The sequence below is a fragment of the Aethalodelphis obliquidens genome, unplaced genomic scaffold (assembly GCF_003676395.1).
Source record: "Aethalodelphis obliquidens isolate GAN/ISIS:26980383/991018 unplaced genomic scaffold, ASM367639v1 scaffold3, whole genome shotgun sequence".
NCBI classification, from domain to species: Eukaryota; Metazoa; Chordata; class Mammalia; order Artiodactyla; family Delphinidae; genus Aethalodelphis; species Aethalodelphis obliquidens.
This window is the reverse complement of record NW_020837947.1, coordinates 49,431,571-49,452,450: the sequence shown is the minus strand read 5'-3', so window position 1 is coordinate 49,452,450 and position 20,880 is coordinate 49,431,571. Positions and strand designations below refer to the sequence as shown.

The 20,880-nt window shown below is 35.1% G+C and overlaps 2 protein-coding genes across 5 annotated transcripts in view; both read left to right on the top strand.

Annotated features, from left to right (window-relative positions):
- The window catches only part of CEP57L1 (centrosomal protein 57 like 1), a 61,652-nt gene extending 51,153 nt beyond the window's left edge, over positions 1 to 10,499 (top strand). For 3 of the 4 annotated variants that reach the window (XM_027089177.1, XM_027089181.1, XM_027089196.1), the window contains 6 exons: positions 339 to 416; positions 908 to 994; positions 5,725 to 5,802; positions 5,919 to 6,160; positions 7,182 to 7,326; positions 9,547 to 10,499. In XM_027089177.1, the coding sequence (XP_026944978.1) occupies positions 339 to 416; positions 908 to 994; positions 5,725 to 5,802; positions 5,919 to 6,160; positions 7,182 to 7,326; positions 9,547 to 9,765 (849 nt within the window). In that variant the 3' untranslated portion in view covers positions 9,766 to 10,499. Of the gene's footprint in view, positions 1 to 338; positions 417 to 907; positions 995 to 5,724; positions 5,803 to 5,918; positions 6,161 to 7,181; positions 7,327 to 7,831; positions 8,267 to 9,546 lie in introns of those variants that run through there. The other variant, XM_027089189.1, reaches the window with a different exon arrangement.
- A 180-nt stretch (positions 10,500 to 10,679) lies between these two features.
- LOC113610794 (uncharacterized) overlaps positions 10,680 to 20,880 on the top strand; it is a 72,013-nt gene continuing 61,812 nt past the window's right edge. The window contains exons 1-3 of the mRNA XM_027089204.1: positions 10,680 to 10,697; positions 11,087 to 11,180; positions 14,662 to 14,790. The gene's annotated coding sequence lies outside the window, so the exon portion shown is untranslated. The remainder of the gene's footprint in view (positions 10,698 to 11,086; positions 11,181 to 14,661; positions 14,791 to 20,880) is intronic.

Here is a 20,880-nt window from a genome sequence, read left to right as displayed (position 1 = left end):
AAACATTGAGACCCAAGACTATAATTGTTTGACATTCTAGACCTTTAAAACCTCCCAAATTTTCATTATTATGATTTTGTTGATGAAAGTTAAAAGAGCCTATGCATATACATTCTTTGCTTTTCCTTTGTTCTTCTTGTATATAATAGCAGGTAAAGAAGCATAGGAAGAAAGCCAAGAAAAATTTAGCATCTTTTGCCATTCCTTTTTCTTACTTTCTGCTTTAATTTACCAAACTATCAAGAATCAATACCCTAAGGACTCTATTTGGAAAAGGAATATAAGATATTTGGCTTTAGTTTTTGTATAATAATCCCAGATTTTTTATTCTTTTGCAGGGCAAGATTAAACATTTAGAGGAAAAACTAAAGGAAGAAGAACATCAGCGTAAGCTCTTTCAAGACAAAGCTTCTCAGGTAAATAGAGCACTATATCATCTATCACATTAAAATCATGTACGTTTTATTGTACTTTATTAACTGAAGCCTGTATTCTAGACTCTAATTTCTGCTTCCTAGCTTGTTATTTTTTGTCTCATTTTGCTATAATACTGAAGTTCTCAATAAGTCAGCCAGTATATTTATATACTTGGATGTATTGCCAAGAGATCTTTTGGTCTTTTGAAATTCTGACAAACATATATATTCTCAGTTGAAACAATTCCTGCTATAGATTGTTTTCAGTTTGAGATATATAAAATAATTCATTCTCTTAAAAACAGAAAATGATTGTAATTACCAGTAGACCTGGTAACTTTTTCACACAAAAAATAGTGTTTGAGGTTTTCTTTTCTTCCTCAAAAAATATTTTGTCTTTATAAATTGAGATCTGATCCTCATTATAATGTTTTTGAAGAAGAAGGAACTTGTTAAAAATCAATTTAATACATTTTTTTTCAATATTGTAGCTTCAAACTGAACTTGAAATCAGTAGAATTTTGATGTCTTCAGTATCAAATCCAAAGCGCTCCAAGGAAAAGAAGAAATCTTCAAAGGTATGCAAACACTTTATTCTTATCTTGCTAATACTTATTTCTTGCTAATACTTATTTCTTCACCTTTTTAATATTTACACCTATCCATTTCCAAAAAAAATTTGAAAAGATTTATAATACAAGACAATGCTTTGAAATGGGCCTAAAAACATGAGTCAAGTAATGATGGTTTGGGGTGTGAGGACAGAAAATTCCATAAAACCTAGGTTAAAGAAAGTAACAGCAGTTGAGTGCAAAACCTAGCTCTGAGTTTGCTTAACAGCCAAAGCAAAAAGGAGCATATAATAGGCAGTACGTCTATCTTTGTGAAATAACAATAAGCCTTCCAGTTTTTCTAGAAAGACAAACATTTTCCTAGTACTAAACTGTTAGAGAAATGTACTTTGGATACTTTACGAAAGAGGCAGTAAACAACACAATAGATACTGACAAGCACAATAGATCCTAGAAGCAGTTTTATATAATATATGCACAATAAAAAGACAAAGATACAGTATTAAATTATATTGTATTATAAATTATAGTCATTTCTCTAGGTAAATTATTTATTTTTTTTTGTGCTCATAGCCTTTGGATTTGCCTAAAAATAAAGATTGGGGAAGTACTTTATAGATTTACCAATAATATTTTGTTTAGATGAGTTGATGTTTGGGGTTTATTATATTAAACTTTCTTATTTATAATGGTAAGAAAGAAAATGTTAATCCCTTTTAATCTCATGATTCTGAAATTATAGTTTTGATGACCATCATTACTGTTTACTCAATATGCATGTAGTGTTTGTGTGTGTTCTTTGCTGTGGGAACCAGGCATGCTATTTGCAAGTTCTGGCCACTGCCATAGGCTCACCCTATGGATACGATAATGGAGGAAACGTTATACTTAACTTTAGCTAGTCATTTATTCCATAAATAAGAGTTACTATTTAATAGTTTGGCTGCATTTTTCACAGATTTTTTTCTTTCAAAGAATTTGCAAAATACAGTAATGAAAAACATTTTCCCAATGCAATTTATGTTGATTTTTTAGCTTATTTCCTTCCTCGAGTATGTTTTCTTTCTTGTCTCTACAGGAAGATTAGAAGCTGCAAAGCCAAATAGAAAATCACTATAAGTAATTTGCAAGTGGAAAAATTATTGACTTAATTTTGTATTTGTGTTTTATGGCATCCTTTGATGAGTTAGTGGAAAAAAAATTTTAATAAGGTACAGGGAGAAACAAGGTAAAAGAAATGAAGGAAAGAAAAGGTAGCTGCTGGAAGAAAAGAAAAAGTAACAGCAAAATCACTTTCAAAAAGTAGTTAGTTCAAGTCCCAAGTTCATAGGATCTGCCTGTAATAATGCCTCCCTTTAAAGATGGCAGGGACACTTAGTTGCTTGCTGAAGGTAGGATCTGATTTTGAGACCTCTATGAGAGTCCTGCTTGTCTCACTGACACTCCATATCCTGAATGTAGTTCATTCAATTCATACATCTTGATTTACATAGACTAGTACCTTTAGGTAGTAAAAAGATAAATAACACAGGAATTTACAGAGAGGCAGATAAATATACAAATATAAGACAGAGTATAATAAAAACTTAATGAAGGTATAAACAAAGTACTGTGGTGCTGTATAGATAAAGAATATGTGAAGGGGTCATGCAAGAAGCAGCATTAAAGGCAGCCTTGGAAAATTAGTAAGTATTGATAGAGATGAGGAGAAGTGTTTTACAGTCTGAGAGTATAGTTGGTTTTTCCACGAAACGAAAAGTAATTGTCCAGTACTGGGTGTGAGATGGTGTCATATGAGACTGAAATTGAAAATATAGCTTGAGGTGACATTATGACTGATCTTCAATGCCATGTTAAGAATTTGAACTTTTATTCTATAAGTCATTGGGAACCATTGCAGGCTTGTAGGCAAATGATTAGAGCTATACTTCTAGACGGTAAGCGACAACAGTATAAGGTGAGCTTGGAAGTAAAGAATCAGGCTGTTTGAATGTGGTAAGCAAGATGATGGAAGCCTTTCCTGTGACGTTTTCATTATTCTCTTAAAAGGTTAGACTGTAATCAATCAGAAATCTCATCCAATATAGTAACTAAAAGAATTAAATTTCTTTTACTCTTAATTATAACTGCTTGAAATAGCCTTAGATCAGACCATTGTTTTCCATTACTTGAAATTACCGTTCCTGAAGTACAGAGGTTGAATGGTTGTCCAGGGTCACCAGGCAACTCTGAGTGAATAAGAACTGACTCACAAACTTGTGATTTCTCTACCTCTAAGCCATTTTATTTCTTTAATTTTCAGAGAAAAAATTGAATGTTTATAATAGTTAAGATATCTAAATTTTCATTTAGAGTTGGGAATATTTTGTTTTCATTATGGAATATGGTCAGTTTATTGATTATTCTCTTGGTGAAGTGTTAACTAGAGTGACCAATTCACCCCAGTTTGCCTGTGACTTTCCTAGTTTTAGTACTGAAAATTCTGTATCATGGGCAAATTGAGACAATTGGTCACCCTAGTTCAATCCTTCCTACAAAAATAGTGAAATCATTTACTTTTAAGAATGTAGTTCAGCAGGGCTTCCCTGGTGGCACAGCGGTTGAGAGTCCGCCTGCCGATGCAGGGGACACGGGTTCGTGCCCTGGTCCGGCCGCAGCTGGGCCCGTGAGCCATGGCCGCTGAGCCTGCGCGTCCGGAGCCTGTGCTTCGCAACGGGAGAGGCCACAGCAGTGAGAGGCCCGCGTACTGCAAAAAAAAAAAAAAAAAAAGAATGTAGTTCAGCAGTGTCTTTTTAAAAATGTTTCATGAAGGAGTATATATAACAAAAAATGTCTGCTCGAAGGATAATAATGAAATTAGCACTTGGTATAGTGACCACCCAGCTTAAGAAATAGAACATTACCAGCACTGTTAAGCCCCAGCATATATCTCTCCTAAATTGTATTCCCTCTGTCCAAGGATTAACCACAATTCTGATTTTGCTTTTATCATTCTCTGGCTTTTTTAAAAAAAATTACTTTGCCAAATAAGTATTCCTAAGAAATACATGTTTTAGGGTTATGCTTTGAACTTTATGTAAATGGACTTATTCTGTTCGTGTTCTTCAGCAGCTTTCTTTTTCCACTCAGCATTAAGTTTATGAGATTCTTCCAATTGATGCATATACCTATGGTTTGCTGCTTTTTATTGATAAAAATATTTTTTCCTTTCTCCTTTCAGTGATCATTTGGTTTGTTTCTCACTTTTTATTATTATAAAAAACACTGTTAAGAACTTTCTTGTACATACCTCTTGGTGCATGTGTTCAGGAGTTTCTCTAAGATGCTGGGCCATAAGTGTTATGCACCTTAGCTTTACGAGATAATGTCCAAAGTGACTGGACCAGTTTATGTTCCAATCAGCAGTTACCATTGTTCCATATCCTAACCATAAGTGTCTATTTTTGTTTTTCACTTTTTATTTTGAAAAATTATATATTCACAGGAGATAACAAAAAAATATAAAGGGAGGTCCCATGTATCTTCAACCAGTTTTCCCCAGTGGTAACATCTGTCATAAATATAGTATAAAGTCCAGGAAATTGAAATTGGTACAATACACAGAACTTATGGAGATTTCAATCGTTTTTTATTCACTTAGTTGTGTGTGTATATGTATGTGTGTGTGTGAGTATATGTAGTTTTATATAGTTTTATCACATGTGTATATTCATGTAACCATCACCACAATGAAGATACAGCACTATTCCACCTCTATAAGGTTTCTTCATTCCATCCCTTTATAGTTACACATCATCCTGCTCCCTAACCCTTAGCATTTTCTAATCTGTTTACCATCTCTATAATTTTATTTCATGAATGCTATATAAATGTAATCATACAGTATGTATCCTTTTTTAAAAAAATTTTATTTATTTTTGACTGCGTTGGGTCTTCGTTGCTGCACGTGGGCTTTTCTCTAGTTGCGGCTAGTGGGGGCTACTCTTCATTGTGGTGTGCGGGCTTGTTGCTGTGGCTTCTCTGGTTGAGGAACATGGGCTCTAGGCACACAGGCTTCATTGTGGCACGTGGGTTCAGTAGTTGTGGCGCACGGGCTTAGTTCCTCCGCGGTATATGGGATCTTCCGTGACCAGGGCTCGAACCCATGTCCCCTGCATTGGCAGGTGGATTCTTAACCACTGCACCACCACGGAAGCCCAGTATGTAACCTTTTGAGAGGCTTTTTTTGCTCAGCCAATTCCCTTGCAATCCACCCAAGTATTAATACATTTTTAAAAGTTTCTGTGTAGTATTCCATGTTATGGATGTGCCACAGTTTAACCATTTACCTATTGAAGGATATTCGGATTGTTTTCAGTTTTAGGCTATCACAAATAAAGCAGTTATAAACATTTGTATATGGGTTTTTGTGTGAACATAAGTTTTCATTTTTCTGGGATAAATGTCTAAAAGTGCAATTGCTAAATCATATGATAACTACATGTTTAGTTTTATAAGAAACTTCCAAACTGTCTTCCAAAGTGGCTGCATTATTTTGTGCATATGAGTGATCTGGTTTCTCCACATCCTTGCCAGCATTTGGTGGTGTCACTTTTTTTTTTTTTTTTTGGCTGTTCTAATAGGTGTATAGTGATGTTTCATTGTAACTTGCATTTTCCTAATGGCTAATAATGTTGCATTTGATAAATGTCTTTTTAAATATTTTTTTGTTTACTTTTTCCCTTGTCAATATTTAGAAAACTAAATGTTTAAAGAGAGGACCACCTCAGCATATTTATTCAAAGTTTGGATCACTGCCTATTGTGGCTGAGAAGGTGAGAGGGGGAAAAATGAGGATACTTGGTCAGATAAACTCAGGCTTTGTTGTAAGTGATATTTAAATGCCATCAGTTATTTAAAATCGTTCTCAGCTATTTCTTTTCCCCCGAAGTCTGCCAGTGCAGGCCATTCCAGGAATGCAAGTACCCCAAACCTGCAGACAATGCAACATTACAGGCCACATATCCTTCAGAAACTGGCTGAAGTTTCTGAACCTAGATGTCTCTACAAGCCTTCTAAATCAACTTCTCAATGTGAAGCTGTACCTTCTGACTCAGAAAGGTCCATTTCCGTTTGTAACAATTTGTCTGAACTTTTGATGGCAATGCAAGATGAGCTGGACCAAATGACTATGTAAGTATTTATCAGAAGAAGGAGCAAGATATTTAGGTATCTTTTTTTCTTCTCAGTCTTTCAAACAGTGCCACTTATAAATTCTTAAAAGTCTTACTTAGCCATTTGGATTTATTTTGATCTGCAGATTTGTTGTCATTGATTTTTCATTATATTTGTTGTATTTAAATTGCATTTTAATTATCTATGTGTAATTACTACTTTTTCCAATTTAAAGTGTTTCTGTATTCCCAAGATCTGAACTGATAGACAGATATTTCTGTCATTCTAACAAATGGAGTCTGGTGACCTTAAATTGTAACTCACAAATCCTTTAGTAAGAAAGATTCTCCATTTGTTTTTTATAATCTTTTTAGTTAAATGAATGATTTCATTAGACAAATAGGAAAGCAATTTCTTGTTTTAGATTCTGGCTGGTCTGCATTACACGTTTGAAGCATCCATAGTAAACAATATTCTGTATGGGATATATATTTTAAGCTTCAAGTTTAAATATATATTCAACAAAAAGTCCAGAAAATATGTGATTTGGGCGGTCAGCTAGTTGAACTAAGACCTCTGTAGAAGATATAACTAGTTCTATTGGCAGTGTTTCTTTGAGTAGGCTATCACCAAATCTAGGGATTTCTCAGGCAAATACTTCTATAGCTGGAATTCTTCCACAGATTCTACATTAAGAATTCCAAACTTGGAATGAAAAAGAGTCCCTTAATGCCTCTAGCTAAGGACATCAGAATATTTTACTACATTTAACTGTAAACATCAAGGATTCAGACCTTTTTTTTAGGATTCTTTAAGATCCTAAGTCTAATATATTTCTAAATATATCTAATCTCAAATCATAAGAGCCTGTTTATAATTACCATAGATTTAATTTGATAACCCTACAGAAAGAGACTGTCTTTGAAGGTTAATATTTAACTCTGATTAAAATTTATGATTGAACAGAATATTGTCTAATTGTGACAAAGACATATACTATAAATTGTAATAGTGCTTGATATTTGCTTTTCTTTCATAGGGAGTACCAAGACCTTCTGAATCAAATGAAAGAAACTGAAAGCCAATCAGTCTGTGAAAACATAGAATGTGAACTAGAACATTTAGTCAAGAAAATGGAAATTAAAGGAGAACAAATTTCTAAATTAATGAAGCATCAAGACAATGTAAGAGGCTTTAGTAAAAGATTTTAATGAAAAGATAATGTATCTGGATTCAGTGTTATATCTCTGTATGACCTTCCAAATTTGAGGCCTGTATGTATGGCTTAGAGAAAAGATGATAGATAGGAATCCCTTAGGCTTATTATAGAGTCATCTGTCCATTGAAATAACATGGCCTCCTATGTAACTCTCCAAGATAATACAAAGAAAAGGAAACAAGGAAGTTTAGTTATGGGAAATTCCCTGGTGGTCCAGTGGTTAGGGCTCAGCCCGTTCATTGCTGGGGCCCAGGTTCAATCCCTGGTTGGGGAACTAAGATCCTGCAAGCCTCATGGTGTGGCCAAAAAAAGAAAAGAAAAGAAAGTTTAGTTATGTATTCAAAAATAAGTTTGGGAAAATTAAGAGGTAGGCTAGATTTGCTTTACAGCTCTCCCAGTTATCCTTTTAGCATTCTTTTCCCTTATCCCTCTCTTCCCTAATGCCTTAATGAAGCCCCTTATGTCAACAGGTGTCTAGTGCATATATAAACCTGGCTTCTGAAGCAGTACCCCAACTCTAAGACTGCTATTTCCAGTTTCCCAGAACAAGCTATGCTGTGTTCCATTCGCTGGGGACCTGTGCTCAGCTAGCTCTAGAGGGGTGATGAGGGGGACTCTATCCTTGTGTGTAAATTCTTAACAGCTAAGAATGGCATAACAGTTTTAATATTTTAATGAAAAAATCATGGAATATTATATTTTATCCCAAGACAATGACTCCATTCTTAGTATGATTATGCTACTGGAACAGAAAGCAGAGAAAATATTTCCAGGAACCCTCAGGTCATATCATGTAGCTATCTGCCTATGGAATAATCAGCATTCATATAAGTTGGTGATATATTAACCTCACAATTAAGCCTTCCCCACTTTTATAGGAAAGTAATAAAGAATGCAGAATTTTACTGCCTTTACTCTTCTATAGCCAATAAAGAAAGAAAGAAGGAAATGAAATTTTGAAGCAAACATTTTCACTTCACTGGCTTTTAAGTCTATAGTAAGTAAAATTTTTGTATGATTGTGTTAGGGTGAAGATTATATAACTTGTATACTTTCTTAGAATCACACAGGAGAAACTTGAAAGGAATAGAAGAATAGTCATTTTTTTTTAATTTAGGAAGTGTGTACATAAATAATATTTTGAAAATATTATTTATATTCCATAATAACTATAGCAGTATAAAATTTCAAGCATTTTTAGACAAATAGAACACCAGATACTTAGCCAATGTCTAGACCAGCTCTACAAATTAGGCTGTGCTTAAGTGAAATAGATTAAGTAATGGAGGGAATTCCCTGGCGGTCCAGTGGTTAGGGGGCACAGGTTGGATCCATGATTGGGGAGCTAAGCTTCCACTGCAGGGGGCACAGGTTGGATCCATGATTGAGGAGCTTCCACTGCAGGGGGGCACAGGTTGGATCCATGATTGGGGAGCTAAGCCGTGTGGCCTGGCCAAAATAAATTAATTAATTCAATTAAATAAATATTTAAAAATTTAAAAAAGATTGAGTAATGGACTGGACTTCGAAGAAATAGGTTTTGACTAGTTTATAAGTTTTGTTTAATTCTGTCTACCCAGTCACTACTAGATACTCCTCAATGAGATAAAGTTATTCCTTTGCCTTTTTTTTTTTAAACTGGCATTCAGTAGTACTTTAAATTCATGAATACTTTAAATTAAAAAAATATATATATATATATATAGACTCTATAAACTTGATGTCCATTCCTAGCATCAAATCTTTGCTTTATTGTTAATGTCACCTGAAAGGTCCTTCTCTCACCTCCCTGTTCTCCAGATTTTTCCCATTTCATATCTTACATAAACATTCCTTCCTCTCAGCTTCTCCAGCCCACATTGATCTTGTCCTACTTTTAGCCTTCTCAGATATATACTTTTTGTCCTACTCAAAGTTATTGTGGCTTGAATTATTCTCTAGTTGTCACATATATGCTTTGATTTCACTAATAAGAGCAGTAAACTCTTTGAAAGCAAAGATTGTTTTATTCATTATATTTCTGTCTAACTAGCACAGTGTTAGGCATGTAATAGGTATTCAATAAATAAAGACTTAACGAACTTTTTAATTTCATGTAATCTTTAAACCATCAATCCAATCCATCTACTGTAAGGTATATTTTAAGTATATTTTTGACTAAAATGTTAGATTTTTTTCTCTCCAGGTCCGCAAACTGCAGCAAAAAGTTCAGAATTTGAAGATAAGTGAAGCTTCAGCTATTCAGAAAGAAGATAGCAACTATAAAGGATCAAAGAACATAAAAAATAGCCCCAGAAAATGTTTGCTAACTAACTCTCCTCAAAAAAACAGCAACTTTCGTCCAATACGAGTCCATAATCTTCAAATGAAATTGAGAAGAGATGATATCATGTGGGAACAGTAACACAGTAGCAAAACTGTCACCTTAAATGAACTTTGTCAGTGAGATATTGAACTGTCTAAAGTGGTTTTAATTTAATATACCTTTATGAAATTTTGAATTATGTTTCTAGCCTCTATAAAGTGTCAAATTATAGTATTTTAAAATTAGTGCCTAATGACCTCCTAAGAGCCCCAAATAATAAATGATTGCTTTCTTGTTTTTCTTATTGACTGAAGTACCTAATCTTGTGTTAGAAACATTGTTCACTTTGCAGATACCTTAAGATAAATTTAAAAAATTATACTAGACTGATGATATTTAAAACTGAGTTAAATTTGAGATACAAGTGCCATAACACTTTTTCATTTAGTAGGCTTGGAACCTTAAGAACCAATATAAAATTAACAGAGTATGGAAAGGTCTTTTAACTTTCCTGGTGCTTCCTCCCTATCTTGTTTTAGAGCTGGGAAATGTTTTTCTTTTTTGGAAAGGGAAAAGCTTTGGGAAGAGGCCTTTAGCCCAAGTTTTTATGTGACAATTACAAATAGGAACCCATAGTTACTTAATTTTTAGATGACAGTAACTCAGCTGTGGAAGCCTTCCTCTGCTATTCCCATTCTCTTTTACAAATCTAGCTTTGTTTTTTTTGATCTTACTCCTTTGTAACTATATTTTTGATATTTTGATTAGTGGTGCCATAAGAGATTTCTTTGTACATATATGCTTTATAATAAATTTACATTTGTTGACCTATCTTTCCAGAAGCCTATGGAAACTAGTACAACTCTTCTGAACTTATTTGGTTTCTCATCAGAATCCTTTGGGGCAACTAGAGAACTGGAGTCATCAACTGAAGTAGAACTAGAAGACTGACAGAAAAGGCATAACGGAAGTGAGGAACTCAGAAGATAGGGTAGCAGTTTAAGAGATGGTGATTCCGAAGGAATTGGGAGGTACATCTTTATCTACAGCTGGGGGGATGTTCAAGCTATAGGTGTGAAAGAATAAAAAGATCAACATCTTGGGGAGCTAGGAAAAGCAATTTTTTAAAAGACAGTCCTTATATCCTCCTAGGAAATCCCAAAAAGTGTGTGTAGGAGAAAGAGGGTAATTGTGGACCCTCTGTTGGGGGAGGAGGAAAACTGTGATTCAGTCTCATTGAGAGAAGAGGTGCTGTTAGAAGACCTCTCCATACCTGAAGTGGGGAGATGACTGAAAATCGGCACATTTATACTTGGAATTGTCCTTGAAAGCACCTAATGGCTGAGATAAAAGTTTCTCTCCCTTTGGTTCAAATAGTACATTTGTCCTTCACCCACTTTCACTCCCTCTCCCTTTACAGCACCTTCAGCCCCAGAGATGTCACAGACTGCTTCGTATAAACTCAGTTTCATCACCTTACCTATTTTTCAACTTTGCCTTTTCTCCTCAAGAATGTGAGTGCTCGGTGCTTTGTGTCCACCTAGAGGGGTGGGATAGGGAGGGTGGGAAGGAGACGCAAGAGGGAGGAGATATGGGGATATATGTATGCATATAGCTGATTCACTTTGTTATACAGCAGAAACTAACACACCATTGTAAAGTAACTATACTCCAATATAAATGTTAAAAAAAAACCAAAACCTAAAACTCCAACAGAAGGTGAAACTAATTAACCAGAAATGAATCAAATAGAGAATTTGAGAATGAGAAAGCAGTGGTAAAGTTGTTCTAGTTAGCATAAGTTTTGTTTTAATAATAATAATCACCATCATCTAAAATAAAATCTTTGGAAACTGTGGTTGTAGAACAGAGGTTAAAATTGACGTTTCTTCAGGTTATTTCCATCATTATCTCAGAGTTTCATCTTGTTTCACGGTCTTCCTTTTTTTCCTTATTTTCCTAACCATTGTCCTTCCCTTTGAAAGCCATGTGCCGAGATAATCTATCCAAGATCATATTTGCTTAGTTCCTTCAAAGACCCTTTCCTCTCTCTGGTATTAGTCATTCAATTTCCTGATTTTACCCTTAATTTTGATTCATGAACTGCACCTTCTCAGCAATCTTGGCTTCATACTAACTGAATCGTGGCTGTCTTCTATGATACTGTTTTCTACTGAAATCTTGATTCTTTACATAGGGAGACATACATTTTCTAAGTGTTAACTTCTGATTTCCTTCATCTGTTTAAAGAATAATATTAGAACATTGAATAAACTACTTTGAATGCTTGCTTAATATATTCGTCATTTTATATATAAAAACATAAATGATCATTGCTAAGACAGCCTTATACAATTAATTTGAAGTTACTTACACATTTTTTAAAAATCTAACGTTGGATTAAGGTTTTGCATGTGTTCCAAGTTTGGAAAGACTTGAACTTAACTCCATTAGATGATGTCTCCTTTTGTGAATCCAATTCCACTATTCTATATACATTCTTCAGGAATTTCCTCTCTTTTTTCTAGAGATCTGTTCATCCAGGTCTCCTCTTCACTGCTTTAAAAAAAAAAAAAAACTGATAAAAAATGGCAGATATGCACACTTGCTGCTGTTGACACTTTGCTCTGTATCTCATTCTAATTTCCTGCCACCAACTCCCAGACTGATCTATATCTTGGCAATTCCCTGTGACAATCTGTTCACAGTACCATCTACTGTTTTAAAGATAAAGTCATTATTGTTACATCCTGAATAACAGTAACAAATGACCTTTACACACCTACTAAAACAATGACTTGATGATTATTGATACATTTTTCAATCAGGACTACAGCAAACGACCCTGATGCATGTTATAAAAATAGTAAAATTAGGGCTTCCCTGGTGGCGCAGTAGTTGAGAGTCTGCCTGCCGATGCAGGGGACACGGGTTCGTGCTCCGGTCTGGGAAGATCCCACATGCCGCGGAGCGGCTGGGCCCGTGAGCCATGGCCGCTGAGCCTGCGCATCCGGAGCCTATGCTCCGCAATGGGAGAGGCCACAACAGTGAGAGGCCCGCGTACCGCAAAAAAAAAAAAAAAAATAGTAAAATTAATTCAAAGGTTTGAAGATTTTTCCCTTTCCCCTTCTTCCCTTCCTATTCCAGAGATACTTCAGCTTTACTGCTAGACTGGCTGCTTTGTTAATGTCATCAAATAAGGCAAAGAGCAGACATATGCACATTGTTGTTTAACATACCACCTGAATCAGGAATACAGTAGCCCAGAATATTTTGAAACATATTTCAGGGCTTTTTCCAGCCGATCACCTCACCCAAACAATAATCCATTCCTCCCATTTCTGAGTGCCTGGGAGCAGTTGCCTTTTCAGATTTGGAGGGGACTTGGGTAGCATAAGATAAATTAGATTCTTAGTTTTGTATATTTGGCTTCTTTTTCCCTCTTGTCAGTATTCCACTTAAGCTGTTTCGTATTGTGCACCTTTCTTCCCTTCTCACCAAAGGGCTGACCTCAGGAGGCAGAAAAGAGCAGGCTTTGTTGTAGCTAATTAGAGAGGGTAGATACCTGGGACACTGGCTGGCTACCAGCATCACAGTAACTCTTGAAGATCTTTGCATTTAACAAACATTTGCCAAACATTTTATTATGTACAGGGCTCTGTACTAAGTTCACTGTTTTTTTGTTGTTGTAGGTTATTTTTGTTTGTTTTTCGTTTGTTTTTTCTTTCTTGAGAATATGTCTAACAGCTTGAGGTCTTTACATTAGTAAATCATATAACTTTAGTGAATCATAATCATAAATCCTAGAAAACTATGTACTAGGCCAGTTTAAGCCTGATATTTGATATTTCATATGGGAGCTAATTTCTTTGTTTCCTTTCTTACAAGATTATGTATATATATAATATATAAATATATATTTATATATTATATATATATATTTACAGTACACACACACACACACACACACCCTCTATATCTGCTTACAGTGCTCATTCCCAGTGTGTTAACCTTCAGTCTTAATTTACAAAGCAAACATCTCAAATCATCAATAATAAAATGTGCTGGTGTTCAGTAATAATGTATAAATTTCATTTTTTTCTTTTTCTATATAAAAAGAAAATAAAATTCAATTATGCTTAAAAAAAAAACAAAAAAAGAATGTGAGTGCTGTAGTTTATACTTAGCAAAAAACTCACCAGGACTATTAATGCAGCCCTATCTTTCTGTGCCTTTGTTTTCTATGCACTTAGGACAATGGCTGGATAGATTTATCAGTATTGAAGTCATTACTTTTGGAAATGTATTACTAAAACAAATTACCATAAGAAATTAAATTCATTTAAGGAACACTTGAATATTTCAATTAAGAATTGAGACATTTCTTGCAAAATCAGTGTAGTGTAGTAGAAAAAAACATAGATTTCAGAATTAGGAGACTTGGGTTCATGTTGTGATTCTGCCACTTAGTAGTTTGGGCGATCAAATAACTTTTTGGAGCCTCCATTTCTTACTTGTAAAGGTGGGATTATATTACTACCTACTTCATAGGATTGTTGTGAGATTAAATGACATAACATGTCAAAGCACCCAGCAGAAGTGTTGGCACTGAATAAAAACTCAATAAATGTTAAATCTGAGTAGCCAAAAAAAAGAAAAAATTGTCGTAGAACCTAAGTTTGCATGGGTTAGAGCCTGAAAGCAAGAGCCAAAAGGTACTCTTCAAAAAAGTGAGAATATTCTAATTTTTTTTTTTTTTTTCTTTTTCTATGTGCCTGGGAGGAAATTGCTTTGACTTGTTTCCTGGCTCAGGTTTCTAGTGGGGGGGTGGGTAAAGAATATAGTCCTACTATGGTGCAGAAATACATAATCACACACAGCAACTTGGTTTGGAGTTTGTGTTGTTGGGGTGACATTTATTAGGAAAGACAATAAGGAATGGTCTCTCGTTGCTCGATCACAATTACTGAACTCAAAATGTATCTCTGCTCACAGCCTGCTGCTTGCCTTTGACTCCTCAGGGGGTGGAGCAAATGATTTCCTTCCTGGATGGGGCAGTCTATGGTCAGTGTACAAGAGTTGCTGTAGCAACCCCGCAGCTGTGCTCTGCCTAGCAGAAATTCGGTAGGATATCATAGATTTTGTTCACTTAAGTAAAAACAGGTTTGTTTGTTTTTTATTTAATCAGAAATTGAAAAAAATGAAATTGGAACTTTTTAGCCACGACAGGTCTCAACTTTGATGAAACTGAAACTAGAAAGTTTGAGTGTCTGAAGCAGGAGGTATTGTGACTATTCTAATCCTGGAAATAGGAGCTGGGGTCTTGAATTAACTGTACTTGTGTGGGTCATTGGCAACATAGCCATTTTTATCAGATTGTAGCTAAAGGTAGGAGGGTTGGAGGGAAATGCTCAGTTTTTAGCAGTATAAGATTAAAGAAGGAGATACTTAATGCAGTGGGCTAACTGGCTAGGATGGTGTGCTTGAAAATTATTTCTGAGTTTTTTGTATAGCCTTCTTACTTTAAAAATAAAATTTTAACTATAAAGTAGTATTCTTAACCCATGATAAAACATCAAAAGTTAAATTAAAATTTGACTTGTGAGACATCAAACTCAGGGGAAAAGGTGGGTTGGTCATGCGCAATGGAAGGAGTGCTCACTGTAGCCAAAAATGCACCAGCTGCCATTGTTGGTGTAGAGTAGATAGTGAAACTCCTACTGGGGTTTCCTGGAACTCTATTCAGCTGTAACTAAAGCTGTACCTACGGAGAACATTTAATTGTATGTGAAGTTTAGATAAGTATAAGCCGACTCCCAGATGTATAACAAGACAAACCTATCTAAGGCATAAGAGCATCTGTGAGATTAAAAAAATTCTTTATGGGTGCCATGGCACCTTTTAGTTAAAGTAAAATGAGGATAAATAAAAATAATTGACTTGTCACTGATATGAAAATAAATTCACTTCTTGGTAATTAAATAGACCTTGCCAATGCCTCAGCTTTTTTCTTCATACTTATTTTCATGTAACTTTCCTCCTTTAATTCCTTTTTTTTTTTGTATTTTGTTACATAAGGAGAATTAGACATAACAAAATTGCAAATTTAAAGTTTTAAAATATTGTCTAGACCAGAGTTTGTTTTGAGTATAGCTGTAAATGATTTACTTAAAGAATCAGGTGGATTTTTTTCCTGGTGGGTTTTTTGGGAGTGTTCTCCTTATGGGTACAGTGTCATTGCATTCTCATTTGGTGCAAGAGCCTACTAGATGCCATAGGCAATCATTAGAATTATAACAGTACACCTCCACTGAAGAAATGTATTTTTATTATATATGCACGGTCCATTGTATCTTATGTGTTTAACAGTTTTAACAGAAAATATTAGAGAAGCAAATTGATCTCTTGTTACTTTATGCTCTGAGGTGGGTTTTTTTGACAATATAAGACTTGTAAATGACCAGTTCAACAGTCTGTAATGTTGGGAGACTGGATCCAGGTTGGAGGTGGAATGTTGGGCATTATGAATTTTCTGTCAAAGGAAGATAAAAAGTTCTATGAATGGTATAATCAGCTTTCTAGAATAATCTTCTAAAATAAAGATGAAGTTATCCACCATACTTTCTGCACAGATTTTGCTTGTCTAACTTCCCCTCATTCTTCAAGTTTCAACTAACTGCTGCCTCTAAGAAGCTCTCTTTAAGCCTCCTCTTCACACCCCTACCTGCTCCGAATTCTGGCTTAGCTGCCTTTTCTGGATATTTTTCCTATCTTTGCACTTTGCACATTTTCTTGTTATCATTTGTTTGTTTGTCTTCCCATAGACTGAAAGCTCCCTGAGGGCAAGATTCTTTCTTGCTCACCGCTGTAGCCCAGCACCTAGCATAATACCTGCCCTGTGCAAGTAGCCTCTCAATAAATATTTAATAATTACATTTCATGAAAATACATTAACCTTATTATGTGGTCTCATCCAGAGTGATCATATTGGGTCAGGTACTGCTGTTTCAGGCACCGGTTCAGCTATTCTGCTGTTTCATCTTTTAAGGATATGTGATCATATTTTACATAACCACTTGTTAAGAATACTTCAGTATTTTATTATTTGTTTCTTTGCGGGCACAGACAACAGGCACTCAGAATGATGCTTTCTTTGATATTATGATGCTAAGAGGAAGAGGTTTGAGAACCAAGGTAGTTCTTTACTTGTAGTATTGGTGTGTTTGACTTGTTCATTCAGCAAGTATTTATTGATCTCTAATAATCAAGGATTTGTTGATCTCAAGATACTTTGCTAGTTGCTATGGGAGATTCAAAGACGCATTATACATGGATTCTGTCTTCAAGTTGCTTATAGTCTGATAGGGGAGATAAAACTTATACATAAACATACAAGGAAAAAAAGCAATAGGTGACACAGAGGTATAATGACCAGCACAGAATAGATGCTCTAAAAATATTTGTCTACCAAACCTTTGTTTTCAACCATTGATAGATAAAGTTGGCCTGTTTGTATTTCTTCATTCACTATCTTTATATATATGGCAGAATTGGTCTCGGATTCTTAATTTTCTATAGGCTTGTTGATTGAAGATACCAGTTCACCTAGTAATCTCAAACAAGTACTGCCACATAACAAGCATCAAATTCAAAGACATGAGTAGAAAGAATGGGTATGAAACACGGAAGTAAATGGGAAGCGAGTGGAGAATGAGGGGGGCAAAAGTCAAGCAATAATGATTTAGACTGCAACAGAAAAATAATATAGAGACAAGTTATATTCCAGAGGCCAATTATTGACTTGCACAGAATTATGCAAATGATTGCCAGTCACTTTCCTTATGAATTTAAGCCATTCAGTTTCCTCATACTTCATCTTCCTTATCACTTAGGCCAGGTCAATATTTTTCAAACTGTAGCTCATATCCTATTAATGGATTGTGAAATCAGTTTAGTGGGTCACTACCAACATTTTGAAAATAATATAGAATAGCATTGAAACTATCAGAGTGCATCACACATAGAGAAGGTAGTGGTGTTTCATGAAACTTTGTGAGTACTGAATTATAATTTAAAATGTAGTCCTAAATGTTATTTGGAAAAGAAAAAGCCAGCTCTTAATAAATGTTCAAAGGGAATGAATTTGAAAGATGTTGTAGAGGAAAGTGAGATAGCCAGTTTAAAATAGGAATACTCCTGAGGACTTCCCTGGTGGTCCAGTGGGTAAGACTCTGTGTTCCCAATGCAGGGGGCCCAGTTCAATCCCTGGTCCGGGAACTAGATCCCACATGCATACCGCAGCTAAGAGCCCACATGTCGCAACTAAACATGCCACAAGGAAGATCCCGCATGTGGCAACTAAGACCCGGCGCAGCCTAAATAAACAAATATATAAATATAAAATAAAATAAATAAAATAAAACCAGGAATACTCTGAAATCCCCTGCTATGGCTTGTGGCAGACTACTGTTTAGCCCAGAAATACCATTTCAAATTTGTTTTGTATGTTCTACAGATAGAAGTCCCATTTTAAATGTAACGGTATTTACATTTGCTGGTCTATAGAATACTCTTTTCAAAACACTAGCCAACCTACATTAGAGGAGTGTTGTTTTTCTAATGTAGATACAAATAAATATATTCAACATGAATTCCTTAACAAATGGCCCTGTTACTCCTCACCCATTGTTTCTATCTAGACAGTGCCTCTGTGTGGAATCTAACCAAGCTTGGGTCTTATGGATAGGAAAGAAATTTTTTCTGTATGGTGCTTGAGACAACTTTAAAATGCATAAAGAAATGAGATTTGTGGGAGAAAAACTGTGTGCATGTCTTGAATCTGAAATGAGCAAAAATTTATCCCTTGACAAACCCTATTTGTCTGAGCATCAACAGTCAACAACAGTAAAAAAAATTTAAAACCTGATGTACCACCCACATGACACTCTTTAAAAACATGTCACTTTACTGAGCTGATAAAATATTTTTAAATGAGTGAATGGGAATATATAAATATCTTACCTGAAAAATACCTTCATTAAATGAACTAACTACCAACTGAGAGGCTGTATTTCTGTGACTTTTGATATCCTTTTCAACATATTTCTTCATGGCCGTATCAGCTCTGGGCTATGGTCAGAACATAGGAAGAAGTGCCATAAGGAAGTGAACATTAGAATGATGTTCATTATAATAGGATTCTAGTCACTTGTGAAAGTTTATTCACCACTACAAATTATTAAAGGTGCTTAAATCATTAAATAGATTTTAGTCTTTATGAAAAGAGGATTGTAATGTGAGCCAGACCTTCTAGTTGTAGTTAAAATAATATACTTTTGACCTAATTTTGTTTAATCTGATTAAGTAAATTTTAGGATAAGTTCTGAAAAACCTTGGAAGATATTCTTTGGTTAGTTTCCTTAAAGTTAAGTGTACAGGGCTTCCCTGGTGGCGCAGTGGTTGAGAGTCCGCCTGCCAATGCTGGGGACACGGGTTCGTGCCCTGGTCCGGGAAGGTCCCACATGCCACAGGGCGGCTGGGCCTGTGAGCCATGGCCGCTGAGCCTGCGCGTCCAGAGCCTGTGCTCCGCAACGGGAGAGGCCACAACAGTGAGAGGCCCGCGTACCACACACACACAAAAAAGTTAAGTGTACATTGACTTGTAGGGTATTTCTCAGAAAAATCTATTACTGAACTAGTACAGAATGTGAATCATTTCTTGCCTGAAATATAAGATTGCTGTTTACAGGGCACTTGTCCAGAATCTTCTTGCTGAATTGGAAAGTATTTCACTTTCCATCACTGTAGGTTCTTTTAACTTCACAAATGTGTTATTCAAAACGTAAACCCTATTGGTACACAGGAAACCCATTTAAAATTAAATTTTAAAACACTCTTGAGAATTCCATGGAACATTTTTGGTTTTATAATTTATAATTTCTAGCAAAAGAAAAAGTACCTTTAATACTTTAAAAATATATTTTCAGAGATAGCTAAACCCCAACTATGTAATACATGTGAAAGAATAGCACTATTAATATCTTAAATATTGAATGTTGGAGCATAAAATTAAAAAATTACCTTCATTTTCCCCAAAATAAGCTAAGCCACAAATTTAAAGCTGGGAAATTCAGTACCAGAATTAAAAGAAATTATTTCTAGGTTAAGAAGTTCTATGTTTTACTTTAATCTCAAAAGGAACTGGTCTTTTAAAAACTTATTCTATGATTTTATGTATATAACTCTTTGGTTTGATAAACTTGGAAGAATTTATATCATTATTACATACTATGCTTCTGTCTTGTGGTGTGATTTAAATATTGGGCACCTAAGCTAAATTTTCAGAGAGGGTCCTTTTCGCTTTGTTGTTTTACCGTATAGCTCTCAAGTAGAGTGAGGGCTGTGCCTTTGGTATTTAGGTAGAATGTTTTCCTGTGATTTCTAATTCTCAGAGCCACTTCTGAGCATTTCTATGGATATTCCGCAGAAAGTGAAGTTTGATTCTCTTAATCAGTCTACTAAAGTACTATTGATACAAATTACCACTGACTGAAATAAAACATAAACCACTCAGAGACTAAAGCATTCAGAAAAGAAAAGGAGTTTATATGCAAACAAAATTTGTAAGGGAGTCCAAGCTATAGAAGGATAGCTTTCACAAATTAAAGATATGACAAGTATTTAAAAGAAAAAAATAACTTACAAAAATACCAAGGTCACCAAGTTTACAGTTACTCTCTTCAAGGTGGAAAACAGCAGTTTTCTCACATAATTGTCATATCCAAAAAAGTCATCACATATCTTCAGACATCAGCATTGCCAAAATCAGGGATACTGTTGTTTTTATCAGAGAATAACTTACAGGAAAGACTCAAGGTTTCATTTACTGGGGAAACAAAAACCAGACCGATTGACTGTTTTTGATGATATTACTTTATCTCAGGGTTGCAAAGTGTGTTTTCAGGGGTCCCCAAGGTCACCCTTGGGTTCAGTGACTCACTAAAGAATACATAGAACTCAGAAAAGCTATTATACTCTTGGTTATGGCTTATTACAGCAAAAAGATACAAATTTAAATCAGCAACTCAAAAATGGATATAACGCAAAGTCCAGGAAACACCAGGCATGAGCTACTACTTGTCCTCTTCCAGTGAAGTCATTCAAACAGCACTTAATTCTAGCAACGATGTGTGGTATGCTTGGAGTATGGCCAAC